General features: G+C 40.0%; 2 protein-coding genes across 2 annotated transcripts; both read right to left on the minus strand.

Annotated features, from left to right (window-relative positions):
• Positions 1–32: 32 nt before the first annotated feature.
• On the minus strand, positions 33–7,409 carry rpp40 (ribonuclease P/MRP 40 subunit). Its single transcript, XM_063219080.1, has 8 exons — positions 7,155–7,409; positions 6,871–7,015; positions 5,399–5,467; positions 3,855–3,950; positions 3,574–3,699; positions 2,949–3,147; positions 2,721–2,855; positions 33–428 (listed from the first exon to the last, which is right to left on the minus strand). Exons 1-8 carry the CDS (start codon positions 7,269–7,271, stop codon positions 230–232), a joined length of 1,086 nt encoding a protein of 361 aa, XP_063075150.1. The 5' UTR covers positions 7,272–7,409; the 3' UTR covers positions 33–229.
• Positions 7,410–12,427: 5,018 nt separating this feature from the next.
• Positions 12,428–15,958, minus strand: lyrm4 (LYR motif containing 4). Its single transcript, XM_063219081.1, has 3 exons — positions 15,842–15,958; positions 14,962–15,082; positions 12,428–12,696 (listed from the first exon to the last, which is right to left on the minus strand). The coding sequence occupies exons 1-3, from the start codon at positions 15,925–15,927 to the stop codon at positions 12,628–12,630; spliced, it is 276 nt and encodes a 91-aa protein (XP_063075151.1). The 5' UTR covers positions 15,928–15,958; the 3' UTR covers positions 12,428–12,627.
• Between the last annotated feature and the right edge of the window lie 384 nt (positions 15,959–16,342).

Consider the following 16,342-nt stretch of genomic DNA (forward strand, 5'->3'; position numbering starts at 1 on the left):
TTTTTCCTTGTATACAAACTGTTTACACACTGTACAATCTGTAAAGTTTTTTTTATTATTAGGTGCTTAAGATATATACAGGTTTCAAAATAAACCTATTTCATATACCATGTCATCATGTGTTTATTGAATGGTTGTTTAACAAAATGTATTTGTAGTTGCTACCTCTGGTAAGGTGAAAAATAAGTTAAAAAAAATTGAGGAAAAAGTCGACCATCTCCTTCCACTACTAGGGTGGACAACCATCGTGTGAGCCTGTAGCCATGTGAAGCCAGTAGTCCTGATTCTGAAAGCAGACGAAGTTGTAGAAATGTTCTCCACCCTTCAGGAACCCATGCTCTGTAGTACCCCAGGAGACTGGACTGTCTGCAAAGCCATGCACGGTCATTGACAACCACGAGGTGAACTTGGGCTGATCAAAATAATTCCTGTGAGAAACACACATTGAAAAAAATTAATGAACGGACAAAAATGTGGATACAATTCTAGTCATGTATTGAAGGATGCCAATGACGACGAGTGAATGAGTTTCTTGAATATCAGGGAATTTGTTAAATATCTGCCAGATGGGAAGTCAGGGAAGTCATTTTATGTGAAGAGACGTAGAATATTGGTGGAGATTCAATGTCTAAGACGATTGCATCTATACAGTGAATTCTTTGCACTGTTAATTTACTTTAGACTTCATGCGAAAGCGTAAGTACAATGTTTTCGTAAGGCCATATCAATCTTGAATGTGTTTCAGATAAAAGTTTTGTCCATAATTAAAAGTGGCCCTACCAGACTGTTAGGACTAGACTAGTCATGGAATTTTAATGTGAAGAGACCAGGAATATTGGTGGAGATTGAATGTCTAAAACCAGTGTATGAAGTCCTGTTTTAACCAAAACCTTTCAGTGAAACCCATTTGTGAATGTTCATGAAACACTATGAAGATGAGGTTTCAAAAGTTCCCTCTAATAAATGTACTCTTCTGACTTGCCAGTTAGTTGTAAGGAATGAAATGTTTGGTATATATTATATCTGGCCTTTGACTGTATGTTTCAGTAGCAGTGATGGTTGAAAGTGAAGCCAGATGGCAGATTTATAATTGGTGCTTTGCAAAAGAGGCAACTGATTTTGAAAAGCAGAACTACCCGTACTATGATACCTGTGGATGGTGAACTATATCAGTGCAGTGTGCCCTGCATACCCTAGTTATACTTGGAAATACAAATTATGGCTAAGGAAAGTGTACAGATTCATTAAAAAAGACTATTACCAAAATTTGGGCACCTCTGAGATCTCATCGTAAACTGCTGTAGTTTGTTAAGACAATCTCACAGTAGAAAAAAAAATCCTGAGGATTTGTACACATGCGACTGCATTCCAGACCAAAATTCTTAGTAGTAGACATATAGTTTTATTATGATACATTAAAATGTAAAAATGGGCAGTGTTCAGGAACAATTTGATTTCAATACTGTTATGGATTTATAGTAATCCTGTTGCAGCACAAACTTGTTTAAATCACTATGTAAGGCCTTCTGAAAGGAAAATGTGGTTTGTTGGGGGGGAAAAAAACCCAAATTTTAAGGACAGTCATGGGTGAAGGATGGAAAGTAAAGTAAAAGGGAAGTTATAGAACACCCCCACATAGGAACTACAATAACATCTAGCTGCTAATAGTGCAGAGTTTAACATTATTCCTTCAGCATATACTTTGCTCTAGGAAAAAGCTTGTCGTCAGTCACAAAGTTGTTAACAGCAGGACAAAAGATGCATTGCAGGGAGATCATAACTCGCCAAGAAATGTATGCACAAGTACAATGGTTTGTAATGGTCATACCAATCTTGGAGGTATTTTGGATAGAATAATGCAGAAAAAGCTGTTGGGACTTGTCTGCTTCTATAACAAGTATACATAAGCCATGATATCAGCAAGGGTAAGCTCGCCATCATATTTATGGAATGCTTTTTGTTGGAGTTCCCACATTTAGGCATATGCCAATTTGATGCACATGCCACATAAAACTGTATCTGTTGGACCTGTCGTGACGAAAAGCGAGACCCTGCCAGAACACGAGTGCCCTCATTGAAACCAATGACATTTTTTGAGAGAAAATTATACTAATTTTTGCATAATGAATTACATAATTTATGAACTAAACATATGCTTATGAAACATTACTCGTCCTCCACTTAATATGAGCTATTTGAATGAAACCGTAACATTTGTTATGACAATTCTTTGATTATTTTATGGAATTAATACTGAAATTGTAACCAGCTCTTTGTAATACTTCCAGAAGGAATGTAGATGCTTTATTGATCAGCTTTCCATCTTCAATTGTGTCGGATTTGTCTGCAAAAATGGGTAAAAAAAACATCTGAAAAATTGGTCATTGGTTTTCATTGTTTTCAATGAGGGCACTCATGTTCTGGCAGGGACTCGCTTTTCGGCACGACAGACCCATTAAATGATTTTTTCATAACTGAAATGTTTCTCTTCCCTTATGGATTAACTTATCTTAAAATGAAGTTGCTGCTTCAAAGCTCAACGAAAAATGAGTCTGTGATTTTTCAAAGGGTTGCCCAAACTTTTTCAACACTGTATCTCCATGTCACCGGAAGCAATTAATCACAGCTTTGAATATATTGAATAGTTCTGTGTTTGAAGGTCTCTGATGTCACATGGAAATGGCCCTTTGACGAATGAAGAGCATTTATCTCAGCTTTACCTGAGCTCCATCAGAAGAGCGTGTATGTCCTCGGGAATCAGAAACCCGGTGATGGTGCACAGCAACCCCTGGCTCATCACACCCCGCGGCTCTGGGCAAGCATACGTAGAAAGGAAGCTGGAAGCCTCGTTGTCACTAAAACACAAATCGCACAGTAAATCACAGTCAGAAAAAAACGTAATGCCAAATATCATTGAGTAGCAAGGGAGAAAAAGACTCAACGCTTACCAAGTGATGTCCATATTGACGGCACCAAGCCACTCGAGGAAACGATGGGGGTCACAAGACTCCTCTTTTCCACGCAGGTCAGAGGAGTGTAGTGAGGGGCAGGGTGTTTCCTTCAGGGTGTGTGTCTGCACAGCAGCACTGTACTCTTTATAACTGTACTGGGACATTAGACTGTGCAGTGACTCGACATCATCGTTTGCTGTGGAAAAAAGTAAACACTGATTTGAGAAAATAAAAACCACCTGTTAATCTTAGTCTGAGTTTTAGTGTGCCCAATCCAGTGTTGCACTGCAGTACTGCTACTAGAAATGATTGCTGTTTTGAGAATTGAAAATGCCAGGTAATATTATCTGAATTTTGTCATAAGACCATACACTTATTATTGTCCTCATACAATTTCCTATACCAGCAGTTCAAAACATTTGTAGTAGATTAAGTAGTGTCCAGTAGCACAATATACAGATTATAGAAATATATATCAGCCTGTCAGCTTTCCTGGGGGCAATGGCACTAAAACAGTCAGCCTAAAGAATAGTCTGAAATACTGTATCTTGTGGCCAACATGTTTTTTTAAAGAATCATTTTGTGCATGAGAATAATTTTCAGAAGATTGAGAATTGCTCACCTGTCATTTTTGTGGCAATCAAAAAGTCACATTTAATTGGCACCCGTTCTTTCAAACTGGTTACTAGCCGCTGGAATTTCTTTGAACCTGGACTCATCGACTTGTCTGTCAAGTCAACATTCACAACTGTCGGGAAATAAATATATAAAAGTCAAGAGATATGAAAGAAGACAGATAGCACCTAATGTGACATTCCTAAGACCTTGCAAAATAGCTGCAATTAGCACGTTATATTCTAGACTGTGTAAAGTGCATTGATATGAAACAGATACAAGACTCACCATATCTCTGCACCTTCCTGTGGGTGTACTGTGATGGTTTACCCTCCAATCCCAGGAGTTCGTAGGTATCCTTATCGACAGACATGACCAGATGCCCTTCGACACAAAGAAAGCTGGCATTAGGTTGTGAAATTTTGTGTGCATACACTTTAAGACAAATTTCACAAAGATTTCGATAATATGGTAGCTCTTTTTTGCCTGCACATAACGCTGTTCTAATTGTACACTACTGGTCAAAAGCGTTGGAGCACCTTAAATGTTTCCAGTTATTTATTGCGATCAAGTTGTAGACATCCACTGCATAGCTTGAATTGGTACAAGGTAAGTGCTGAACCATTTCTCTAATCCATGTTTTTATAGACATTTCTTTGCTCTATCCGAGAATGCCTGGAAACATTGGACTGCTCAGTGTCTGCTCATTTCCAACTGTAGGTTTATGACGTGTTACAGTGTCATCTCAGCTACAAATTCAAGTTAAAGTTGCTGCATGAATTACTACCCATACAAATGAACCTGCTGGGACCCGTTATTATGAATTCACGATTGATTGTCTCAGCCATGTTTCAGTGAGTGGGTGGTATATTCTGGGCAGCATCTCACCCAGGGAGTAAATCAGTGTGGAACTGCAACTGGCTACTATTAATGGCAAATGGCCATAGCTCTTAATATTAAGAGAGCAATGACACTGACTAATCTAAAACTAAAATTGAAATAGAATAAGCAAAATTGACAGTAAAAAAAGCATGGTAGGTGGAAAGTGGGGTGTTCTGAGACTTTGAACCAGTAGTATGGATGGGAGATAACACTACCTGGACCCCCTCAGAAACCCTGTGTGATTCACACCATTTCATCATCATGTCATAATAATGTGCAGTGTATCCGGAAAGTATTCACAGTGCTTCACTTTTTCCGCATTTTATTACGTTACAGCCTTATTCCAAATTGTATTCAATTAATCTCTGTCCTCAAAATGTAACATACATACCCCATTATGACCATGTGAAAAAGGAGTTCTTGAGAGTTTTTGAAAATGTATTAAAATTAAAAAACAAAGAAATCATATTTACATAAGTATTCACAGCCTTTGCTTAATACTTTGTAGAACCACCTTTGGCAGCAACTACATTCATTTTTTCATTTCGAAATGAAAAGGGATTAAAAGGGAGGTCATCGGTGTGTGTTTCAACCTTTCTTTACATTGAAATTTTACATTTTGAGTCTGCACCTGGCTAAAATAGATGAGTGTGAGTTTTGAATGAATTCCTATGGAGAGTATCATGATCTGCTTCTGTAGTCCACATTTTGAGGACAGAGATTAATTTAATACAATTTGGAATAAGGCTGTAACGTAATAAAATGAGGAAAAAGTGAAGCGCTGTGAATACTTTCCGGATGCACTGTAGTGTGATCTTGTTGGCCAACTAAGTCAAATGACACTGTGGGCCAGAACACTAGGGCCCAGGCCTTGTGTTTGACACCAATGTGTTAGGGGGATAACACTGAGCATGCTTTAAATATGGTAGTGTCATATAGAAAAACCTTACCACTTGGCAGGAACGCTATTGTGTTATCCTCATCAATTCTGGTACCATAAGACAGTGCATAGAAATGGCCTGGTACAAAAAAAGAAAATTCACACAGATGTCAAAACAGACAGAGATAACTACATCAAATAATATCAGTCTGTTTAAATGCACTGCTCCAAAAACAAAAGGGAACACCAAAACAATGCAATGCTACTCCAAGGAAATCATACCTCTGTGATATCAGCCCGTCCTATTAGGAAGCAGCACTAATAGGAATCCATTTTGCCTGCTATTGTTTAACTTTAACAATGAGTAGAAATTAGAGGTAATGACCAAAATATGCCCCAAAATAGTTATTCGACAGGTGGCGTCACAGACCCTTTTTTTCAACCTTTCTGGCTGATTTTGTACCCTTTTAGGTACCACAAGGCAGTGTTTTTCATCCTCTGAATTTGCTCAGGTAGTGCCACACATCCAAGATGGCACATCAATGTGCACTGTGGCAAGGAGGTTTGCTGTGTCCCCCAGTGCAGTGTCCAGAACATGGAGATGCCAGGGTAAATGCCAGTGCACCAGGGGACATAAACAAGGCCATATTTTTGTTTTCATGAATCCACCGTCTCCTTCCTTGGGCCATGTGGCACAGGAAGAGCCCTGCAAAATCAGCTTTGTATGCCACTAATGTGCATATGGATGCTCAAATGGTCAGAAGCAGAGTTCATGAGGAGGTTATGACAGATGGTTTTAAGGTGAAGTCCTGGTATCCACACATGGGGCATATACTTACAGGACTTCAGGGAGTGATTTGCATTTAACGAACATCAAAAAATTGCATATTCCCCATTGGCACCCTACTCCTCACAAATGATGTTGCAGGGAGCATAACATTCTCCATGGCAGCTTCAGACTTTGTCACGTCTGTCACATGTGTTTAGTGTGAACCTGCTCTCATCTGTGAAGAGTACAGGGTACCAAAGGTGAATGTGCCAGTCTGGATGTCTGCTAGGCCCAACTTGTGGGCAACGCCACACTTGTCTACACTGTGCTGAAAGCGAACTTTCTTGCCAAAGCTTGCCATCTTGCAACATGGCATAGGGTCAAGGCATCTTGAATGATTGGCACTAACTGAGCAAATGCGGTGTGTACCACCTCGAGGTACCAACAGGAGTCCAAGTGTGACTGTCAAAATGCTACCCAACAAATCAGCCAGGAGGGATAAAAAAAGAGAAATGGTCTGTGACACCAACTGACGAATAACTATTTTGGAGCATATTTTTGTTATTACCTCTAATTTCTACCCACTGCTGGTTACATTTGCAGTTTGCAAGATGGATTAAACCTGAATCCATTCCTAACTTGCTAACTGGACAGGCATCACAGGTAGGCTTCAGCAGTATGCTTGGCTTGCGGGTTGCATAACTTGCATTGCATAGTTTTTTTTATTCCCTTTATTTTGGAGCAGTGTAGCCGACGTTAAGATACAGTATTACCTTTCGTCACGACTTTCTGAAGAATGTCTTTCTCGAGAAGTTTATATGCTGGCAGGTCGCGAACACAATAGTAGGAGCTGAAAGAGTCTATTACTGTTCTGGTGGATGCTGGCAAGGATGCACACTCGGGTATGACAACAGATACCTGCGAGGGTGAAAAAACATCAACATTGAACTTGCAACAGCTACCCAGTTCTTTTACGTCCTCTTGTTTCCAATGCTTCAACATTACATTTGATCAAACTGCTATATAACGAGGCAAATTGTTCGTGCTGATGGCATACCTTGTAGTTGAAGAAGTGTTTCGACACGTGGGTATCATAACGAGCCCTCTCGTCTCTAAAATTAGACTTCTCACATACAAGCAGGTTCCGAGCGCACTTTTCTAGTTCGGGTGACATGCTTGCGATCTATGCTTTCTTAGTCTCTTAAGGGTTTAAAACATGCTTAATGGTCAACCAAGAAAATAGCTTGCGAGTTCCACAGACTTGACGTTATGACTGCAACATCATCCCACTTTCTTCCGTTTATTTTCAAAGACCCTCCCACACAATACATGCTAACCAATGGCAAGTTCAGACTCAGTTTCTCGACCCTTGCGTCACGTCCGTGGTAAACATAAACACAGTGGCCAGACAGGAGCCAGACACAACACACTCCGGTTGTCTTTATTTTTCCACTATCTGCATGCTTTGTAAATCCTGAAAATTTTGAATAAAAAACGACACATTTGATTTCTAAGTGCCACGTTTCTGTAGGGCCTTATATAGGTAAATGTAGGCCTATACATCCTAGAATTTCATGGTAGCCTACCAGCATTTCTCACCAAATTTTGAATGGGGCAACAAGGAATGTAGATGGAGAAACTTAAACTAGTAGGCCTACAGCAAAAAAGACCTCCTCAGAAGATATTTATTTATTAATAAACAGAGCATGTTGTCAACCCCTTCATTTAGCTCATTACTCTATCACTTTATTGTTATTTCTACTGGTTGATCACTGGTCCACCACTCACTCACCAATGTTAAATGCTCAGTTATTATTTATTACTTCATCACTTTACTGTTATTGGTCCATCACTGTGACTTGTCCTGTCTTGCACTTTGACGTCAATCTGTAAATGCCAGTCCTGTGTATATCTATGAGTGCATTACAATATGCGACCTTGCCTCCTCCACTTGTGCTTGTCTCCTCGTCCCGCCTCCTGGCCCCTCCTCCGTGGAGAAAGTTTCCCAGCTGTCAGCCTAGCCACAACAGCTTTTGAGGGACTGTTTTTCATTCACCATCCCAATTGCTAATGAGAAAAAGACTCTACAATTGAGCTTTTGCAAGATATTGAAATATAATGCTGTTGTCAGTGATGTCATCATGACACATTACATCCTGGTACGAGGAGACAAGGTCGCATATTGTAACACACACAGAGTCCTTTCAAGGTATAGAGAGAAGTGTAATTTCAATTTCCTTGTATGACCTGTGCATATGAAGAAACGGACAATAAAAGCTAGTAGCCCAGCCTAAGTGCAACATAGTCTGCTCATGCTTAGGTGGCGGCCTATCTGTTTTTTGGATGCGTGTCTTTGTATTAGGCCTATATTATATTTTTTGTTATAGACCGAACAAAGCACATATGGAAAAAACATTTATCACAGGATCCTTGCTTCCTGGCTTGCTGATGGGTGGGGGACTATGAGTGATTGGAGAGTGGGCAGAGAGTTCAGCATCCTGACCTGACTGCTTAGTGGATGAAGCTGTTAGGAAGCCTGGTGGTATGGGAGCAGAGGGTTCTGTATCTCTTCCCAGTGGACAGGAGGTGAACAGTTTGTTTGCAGGTTGGTGTGTGTCCTTGACAATCATCAGTGCTTTGAGGGCTTTGCGGGTGAGGCGGATGGTGTATAGGCCTACGTCCTTTAGGGAGGGGAGTGGTGTTCCAATGATCCTCTTCTTCTTGTAGTCCGCGTTGCTTCCGCCCCATACATGCATGGATGCATTCCAATATGCACACTCCCGTCCTCCACTTGTGCTTGTGGCCTCGCCCCGCCTCCTGGCCCCTTCTCCGGGGAGAAAACAAAACAGTTTCCCTGCTGTCAGCCTAGACCAGGGACCATGTTGGAAATCAGGGACCATGTTGGAAATAAGTGTTTACGCTTTTACATGTTATCCCTTGGATACCTTTTTGTCTTCCTATATCCATAAATAAACCAAACCAAACAAAAAAACTAGATGCAACAACTTTTGGTGGACTGTTTTTCATTCACCATTCCAATTGCAAATGAGAAAATGACATTAGAATTGTGATTTTGCAAGATTTTGAATTATTTTTCTGGTGTCAGTCACATCATCATGAGGTCACAAGCAGGCAAGTGAGCAAGGGAGGACAGAAGTCTGCAGATTGGAATCCAACATATGATGCAACTGGACAGGATGCTCTCGATGGTTTCTCTGAAGGATGTGGTGGTGGTGATGGGAGGTGTAGCACTTACCCCAATATAACACCAATGATCTTCTGATCCGCTGATGACCATTTTAGCAAGGCCCACAAAGGGCCCTCATGTCAATACAATACATTCAGTGTAGAGTTGATCCCATTCTGCCCCTTCCTCACTCCCTACATATGACATTTGAACATATTCAAATTAAAATGAAAAAAAAAATCCCTCATTTTAAATATCCTATACAATACAATACAATACAATATCTTTTATTTGTCATTGTGACAAGCACAACGAAATTGTGCATTCCTTGTTGAAGCAAAAATAAATAAAAAATAAGAATAAAAATAAAATTAAAAAATGGAATAAAAAGAATGGTATGTATATAAAAACTATGCTTTTGATGCAAAATTCAGTTCTGTGACGGCTGCTGCATAGAAACTGTTTTTCAGTCTGTTTGTCCTTGTCTATGCAGAGAGGGAAGTAAAAGGATAGCACGCTTAAGATTTTATTTTTCTTATTTATTCGCCAACAAACGTTTCGGGTTCAGAGTGCTATTTCAAGTTGGTCAGAATACACAGTATACCAGTCTTTACAACCACAACTTGATCTAACATCTCATCAATAGGGGGCACTAGTTCCTTTAAAAAGATGTGCTTGTTGCTGCCGGTTTCAGTACTTGTCTTTCTTGACTGCTTTGAGATGCTTTTGCAAACATGCCGTTCCACATCCCTCCACGCCCTTGAATAAAAACATACCAGGTGGGAATTGTAAGGCACTGATGCCTTAGGCTAGGGCTCCACAGCATGTGTAGACTGTTTCTTTACGTTATATAGCCCCAATAAAGTTGAAATTGTGACAGTACATCTTATCAATTAATTATTATTAACAAATTATTAGTGATTTTGCTACACTTTGCAACAGTACACATGGTCATCCCCTTGTGAACAAGTGGTGCGTGCATCACATCTCTTTACAATGTACAGTAGATACGATAAGCATGTATAATATGGTTGTGTATATTGCCCCAGCCTAGGGCCACCTCAAATCCAATAGGCCTACCTGAGCATGACGAGCTGTGCCATAACCTGGTTGACACTAACACCAGCTTGTGGTTACAGTGCGTGCATGTGTTTCACTTCTGTACTAGTTTCTATTCTACCCTTTTTCAATGTGATGTAAATATCCCAGTTTTTCTATACCTTTATGTAAATAGCTCACTGTGTTGTACAGTAGCCCTTTAATGTCTGCGGTGAGTGTTTTCAATTGCATTGTGAATGTGTATGTACATCTGAATATTTATCAATAAAAGGAATTATATTTAAGTTAAACTGGAACTCTATACACATCATTCCTCAGCTTGCAGGCACATCACAGTAGGAAAAATATCAATTGAAGAGAGAAGCTGGAGCACACTGCGACTGAAAGTTTCATCAATTTATTCGATTCAGTCAGGTGTTTGCCCCTAATACATTTAAAACTGCAGTGTGATCCAGCTTCCCTCTTCAATTGGCATTATATTGTGAATGGAATAAAAAGTAAGGCCATGCAAGCCATCAAGGTCAATACAGATAATTTTTGTGAATACATTTAAATGTTGGAGCCTCCTGGTCTACAGAAAGGACGTGACAGAGCTCATGTTGAAAGCCTTTGACGCAGGGAATTCAAGGGTCAACACGCACTCACATTCAGTGTTTGTTCTGTAGATGACGTAATATTGAATAGCCTAGGCCTACATGCAAATATTGAATACAATATTGAATACACGGCATAATAAATTGACTATTTCATAAAAATCTTCAATTGAAGGCAAACACAATTCGATTTGTTAGTAGACCCCACAAATAGTCATGCTTGATTAACAAAATTATTTAGGCCTAGGTTTAGGCCTAGTGTTGGTTATTATTTTGTAATTTCTTTTCATATTCATGTGAGCACCAGTTAAACCATTATAATCAATAGTAGCCTAATGATTTAGTATCTTAAGCTGCAACAAATGCAATCCAAGTTTTTCTGACTTCAAGTTGCCATCTGAAATGGTTGTCAATATTATTGTTTATTCTTCCATGCGTAGAAGTGACGCAACGGTGAAGCTGACGTGATCCTTCACACGCGCAGCCTGTGTACATAATAACTACAGTTAAAAGACCCTGTGTTTTGGGGACTTCGCCTCCATCCATCAATCATGGAAACTGGTTCGCCGAACTCGATCGGTTCTGCTGAACTGGCCGCTGCTTTTCAGGATTTCTCAACTTCAACGTCACTGCGAAATCAGGGAAAGACTTCATCAGAACCAAACGAAAATGATGACATGTGCCCGATGGAATCACCGAAAAGTAGCAGGGACCGACGCAGAACCAAGTCTTTGCCTGTATCTTCAGAACAGGCAAGCCTTCTCGCAAGATGCGCGAAGAGAGTACAGTTTGCAGACACTCTTGGACTAGACTTGGCGAACGTAAAGCACTTCAATGTGACCGAGGATCCACATGTTCCGTCCCAAGTCTTCAGCAGACTGAGAAGTTACCCACCAGATGAGCCGCAAGACAGTGTTGATCTGTGCGACGCATTTTCGTCGTCTTTGAAACTGTATCGCTTGAGCCCACGTTTTACCATGCCCATTGAATCGGACAACTTCTTTGCACGCCTTTGGCAAAGCCGGGTCGCTTTGGAGAAAGTGACCATCACCCATTTTGACGTTAAAGGTGTTATTCGGGTGACAGATACCAATTCAACGAGGAAAGAAGTCGGGGTGAGGCATACTTTTAATAACTGGTTGACGTGCATGGACACCAAAGCTGTCCACGAATCTGGCGAAACGCACGAAGGAGAGCTTTGGAATCAGTTTGAGTTCACCCTCCACATACCTCCATATATGAACCCAGACTTTTCTGTGCAGTTCGCTGTGTACTGTCTCACCGACGATGGTGACTACTGGGACAACAACGAGGGCCGAAACTACGTCCTCAGATGGGATCAGACTTAATATTTCACAATGTGGTAAAGTTTTTGAAACATGCCATATGTGGAGAGCAAATGTTATGTTGGCTACTTTGGGTAGCCTAATTTCTGTATTGACCTGACTCTAATGCTTGAATTTGGAGGCTGATAAAATACTTACAAGAAGAAACTTTCAGAACTATTTAATACTACATCTTTAATACACACTTATGGCAGAACATCATCTGGACATGAACAAAATATAATTATAATACACTGAAATGTACAATTTGCTGTGCAATCTCCAGCGTATGTACGTGGCAAAAGCCTATAGGCTACATTGAACCTTAGCTGCGGCTGGTCCCAATTAATGTCATTAGCTTAGATGTCAAACATTCCTGTTGCTTAGTCCTTCCACCACAGTCTTCTGGGTTGTATAGTACTGTCCAATGGCCACCTGAAAGCACAAGAGCACATGTTTGCACTGGACAGGAAAATGTTTGTTTTTCTCATGATGTAGAAGCGGGAGTGACACACATCACATATGACCTTTCCCTTGTTTTCGATATGAGTATGACAGATGAAGAGACTATTTCAAGTGTTTTGATAATTTGCTAAATCCAAGAACTGTAAATGAACTAAGTGAATATAACACGTCAAATAATAAGTAAATAAAATGATGGTATTATTGGAATACACACAAGGATAAACACTGGATTGCATTGTGGAGTCAGTGACTCTTGGAGATATGGCCAGGTGTGCCTTTACGGAGTTGTTATCTCACACACTGTCACAGTTTTAACAAAATGCATCACCTACAAATTACTTTGTAAAACTCCAATGTTGAACTCAGACACACACCATTAAAATATAGAAAGATTTTATTTCTTGTATACTCATATTTATACACACACACACACACACACACACACACACACACACACACACACACACACACACACACACACACACACACACACACACACACACACACACACACACACACGTCCATGTGTTTCTGCACTACCAACTGTTTCCACTGGATGGACTCAAAGTCAAAAAAGGTCGTTTTGTTGAAGGACTACGGATGCCATTGGCCACGTTTACATGACTCTTTTAATTCAGAATTAATCATTCAGAACGAAATAATTCCGGCGAGTTTACATTGAATAATTGTGTTTAAAAACTTTTACAGGACGTTTTTGAAGCGAAATTAAGCTTTATTCAGAATTAAACAAGGCCACTGTCTATGTTTGCATGTTGGAACCCCAACTTCCGCAAAACTACAAAACCAAACCACATTTCATGTGAAGCTGCATAACATTCAAATTATATCGGGCCATATAAAACGACCTCAAGGGTCGTAAATGGCCCTCGATACACAGGCTTCCCACCCTTGCTATACTGTGTACAGCATAGTCGAATGCATAGAAAACCAATGCAATGACATAAAACTAAGCATGTGTAATCAGCTTTAAGCCACACAGCTTTGTCATTGACTAGCCTATTAATGTGCAGCACAGAATAAAACAGGGATATAACACACATTGTTCATCGAATAAGGTCTAGTCTAATTAGAGGATGGAGGAAGCAGTGCATGGGAACAGCTAGCGCTGTATAGAGAGTAAGTGCCATTAATCTTGTGTGTGTGAAAGGGGGAGTCATTACAACTGGTAACCTTAGAAACCAGATACTAGATCTAGGGAATACGCAGTACCTAAGCAAGACTGTGCTAACCTGAAAAATGCACCAAAGAATGCTGGAGGAGTCTAGAGCGTGTCTGTAAAACGGCAGCATGATAATAGGTCTAGTCACACAGCAGACTGCTTTACTACAGAGTTGCCAGCCAAAAAGGGCTTCACTGGTGTGAGTAGTGTCCGAACACAGATGGTGGGGCTGCCACTGGACTTCAGATCAGTGTGTGTTTTTTTTTCTCATTACAATAACATCACGGCAAAATAAAGCCAAACATTAACTTATTCCAAAAAAGGGAATCACAGCACATCAAAGAACGAAAAGAAAACTCCCACAAACCACTTAAAGCATTTTGTCAGTGCACTACACTGAAAACATCCTTGTGGGAAAAAAAGTTCTCTGTGTGTTCTGTGCCCACCGTTAGCTGTTCAATCACATACTCCTCTTATGCAGTCCCGTCTCTGATCTAGGAGCGAGCAACCCAGGGCCATTCTATATTCACTCTCACCCTGGTATTGATAGGTATGTTTGCAGCTTACATGTAATATCTTGCATTGACATTGTCAACATCTTTGGTGACATTTTTGACCAAAGATATACAAAGTACTAAGTTCCCACATCTGATACTACACTTCCATTCAAAAGGTGTGTTTTCCAGATCACATACTTTCAGATTATTACGTTGAAACAAGCAGTGTTTAAAAGTTTTTAGATATCTAAGTGATGGAAAACACTGCACTGTGGAAAATAACACTGCATGGTGGCGAAGATGCTACTGATTTAATAGATTGACAAGAACCCCATATTTCAACATAGAATTTTACGTACATTTAGAAAGTAGGCCTAGCCTACGTCTGCTTTCTGAATATAGCTCAACTATGAAAGTGAGATGATGGAACAAGCAATCACCATATGCTTGCAAAGAAACAACCAAAAAGCAAGTACCGGAACAAGGTTCCCCAACCATACATAAAACCGACAGTATTAATAGCAAAATAACAACTAATAAAAAAAAACAATGCCTTACCTGCCGCTTGATGACAGCAAGACTCTCCCTGGCCTGGTTTAACAGCACATCCAAGGCTTTGGGGTTGTCCACAGCAATGTTCTCTCTAAAGCCATCCTTCACTCTACGTAGTGCATATGTCCTGAATGTTAAAAGGGTGGTTTCATTAAGTAGGCTACTAGGAAAATTAATAATGTACATCCATTTACAAGGATTTTTCATTTGCCACATGCAAACAGATACTACAAAAAGTGTTGTAACATGCAGTGAAATATGAGAAAGCTGCGAAATTGAAGAACAATGTAGGCTAAGGTTGATATGCCACTTACTGGTAATTTAAGTAAGCAGAGTTTTGGATACCCATTTCAGTTTCTGTCTATTGGGTACAACAATTAAAACATAAATGTTTCCATTTCATGCATTACCAGAGTTAGCCTCATGGATGGATGGAGGGATGGATGGAGGATAGGCAAGGTAAAGTCAGAACGTCTGAACAGTGTTTTTATGTATTGTTAAAATGATGGTGCACACACGTGCATCAACATCTCAGATCTTCGTTATAAAACGAATAACAGCTAGTGATGTAAGAGAGCTCGCACCAGTTTACGCAAACTATTTACTATGTTTCAATCAGTTTCAAAGAAGCCCCGTTTTCGGGGTTCCGTCTGCTTTGTGTTTAACAGCGATGTAAGTCAACGTATTTACAGCAGAATGAATATCAACAATTTTACATTAGAGCTACTGCGCACCTCTCACGGGCTTTCAACGACTTAGCTTGGCTAGCCCGGCTGGCTAACTACATAGCAGGTTAATGAAGCAGACACCGTTGTTTTTCGTCATGAATTACGGGAACAGAATGCATTTTGTAAGCATGTAACAACGTTAATTGTTGACACCTTACCTGTAATTGTAAGAGGGGAATTTTGTACTCTCCCTTAGCAGCATCCTGTAGAGGGAGAGAACTTGTGCCCTACTGGAGGATGCCATGTTTACAATAGTATGAAGGACCCCGAATGGAATATAGGAAGTCAACATATTGCCTGTATGAGTTTAGATGCAGCAACTTCTGCCAGTGTGACAACAACCCACATAATCGTGTATCATACACATAGAAGGGACACGTTCGTTTTAGAGTAAAAATCCTTGTGCAGTTGTTTTTTTCTTTTTTTGATAGTCCTTGTTCATTCCGACTTGGTAATGATGATGCTTTCACAGGTAAACTTATTAACTTAACCATTCAGAATAGGCTACATCGTGCTGTTAAATCCAAATTGCAGGTTAAATTGTTGTCTGTAACAATAATTATTTTTTTTTAAATGTTCAAAAAAATGTTTGACAACATGCCTGTGCTACCATTTCTTTTTGTAGTTGGCTATATGCGGCATATCTGAGTGGTTTTCTG

The sequence above is a fragment of the Engraulis encrasicolus genome, chromosome 16, assembly GCF_034702125.1.
Source record: "Engraulis encrasicolus isolate BLACKSEA-1 chromosome 16, IST_EnEncr_1.0, whole genome shotgun sequence".
NCBI lineage: Eukaryota > Metazoa > Chordata > Actinopteri > Clupeiformes > Engraulidae > Engraulis > Engraulis encrasicolus.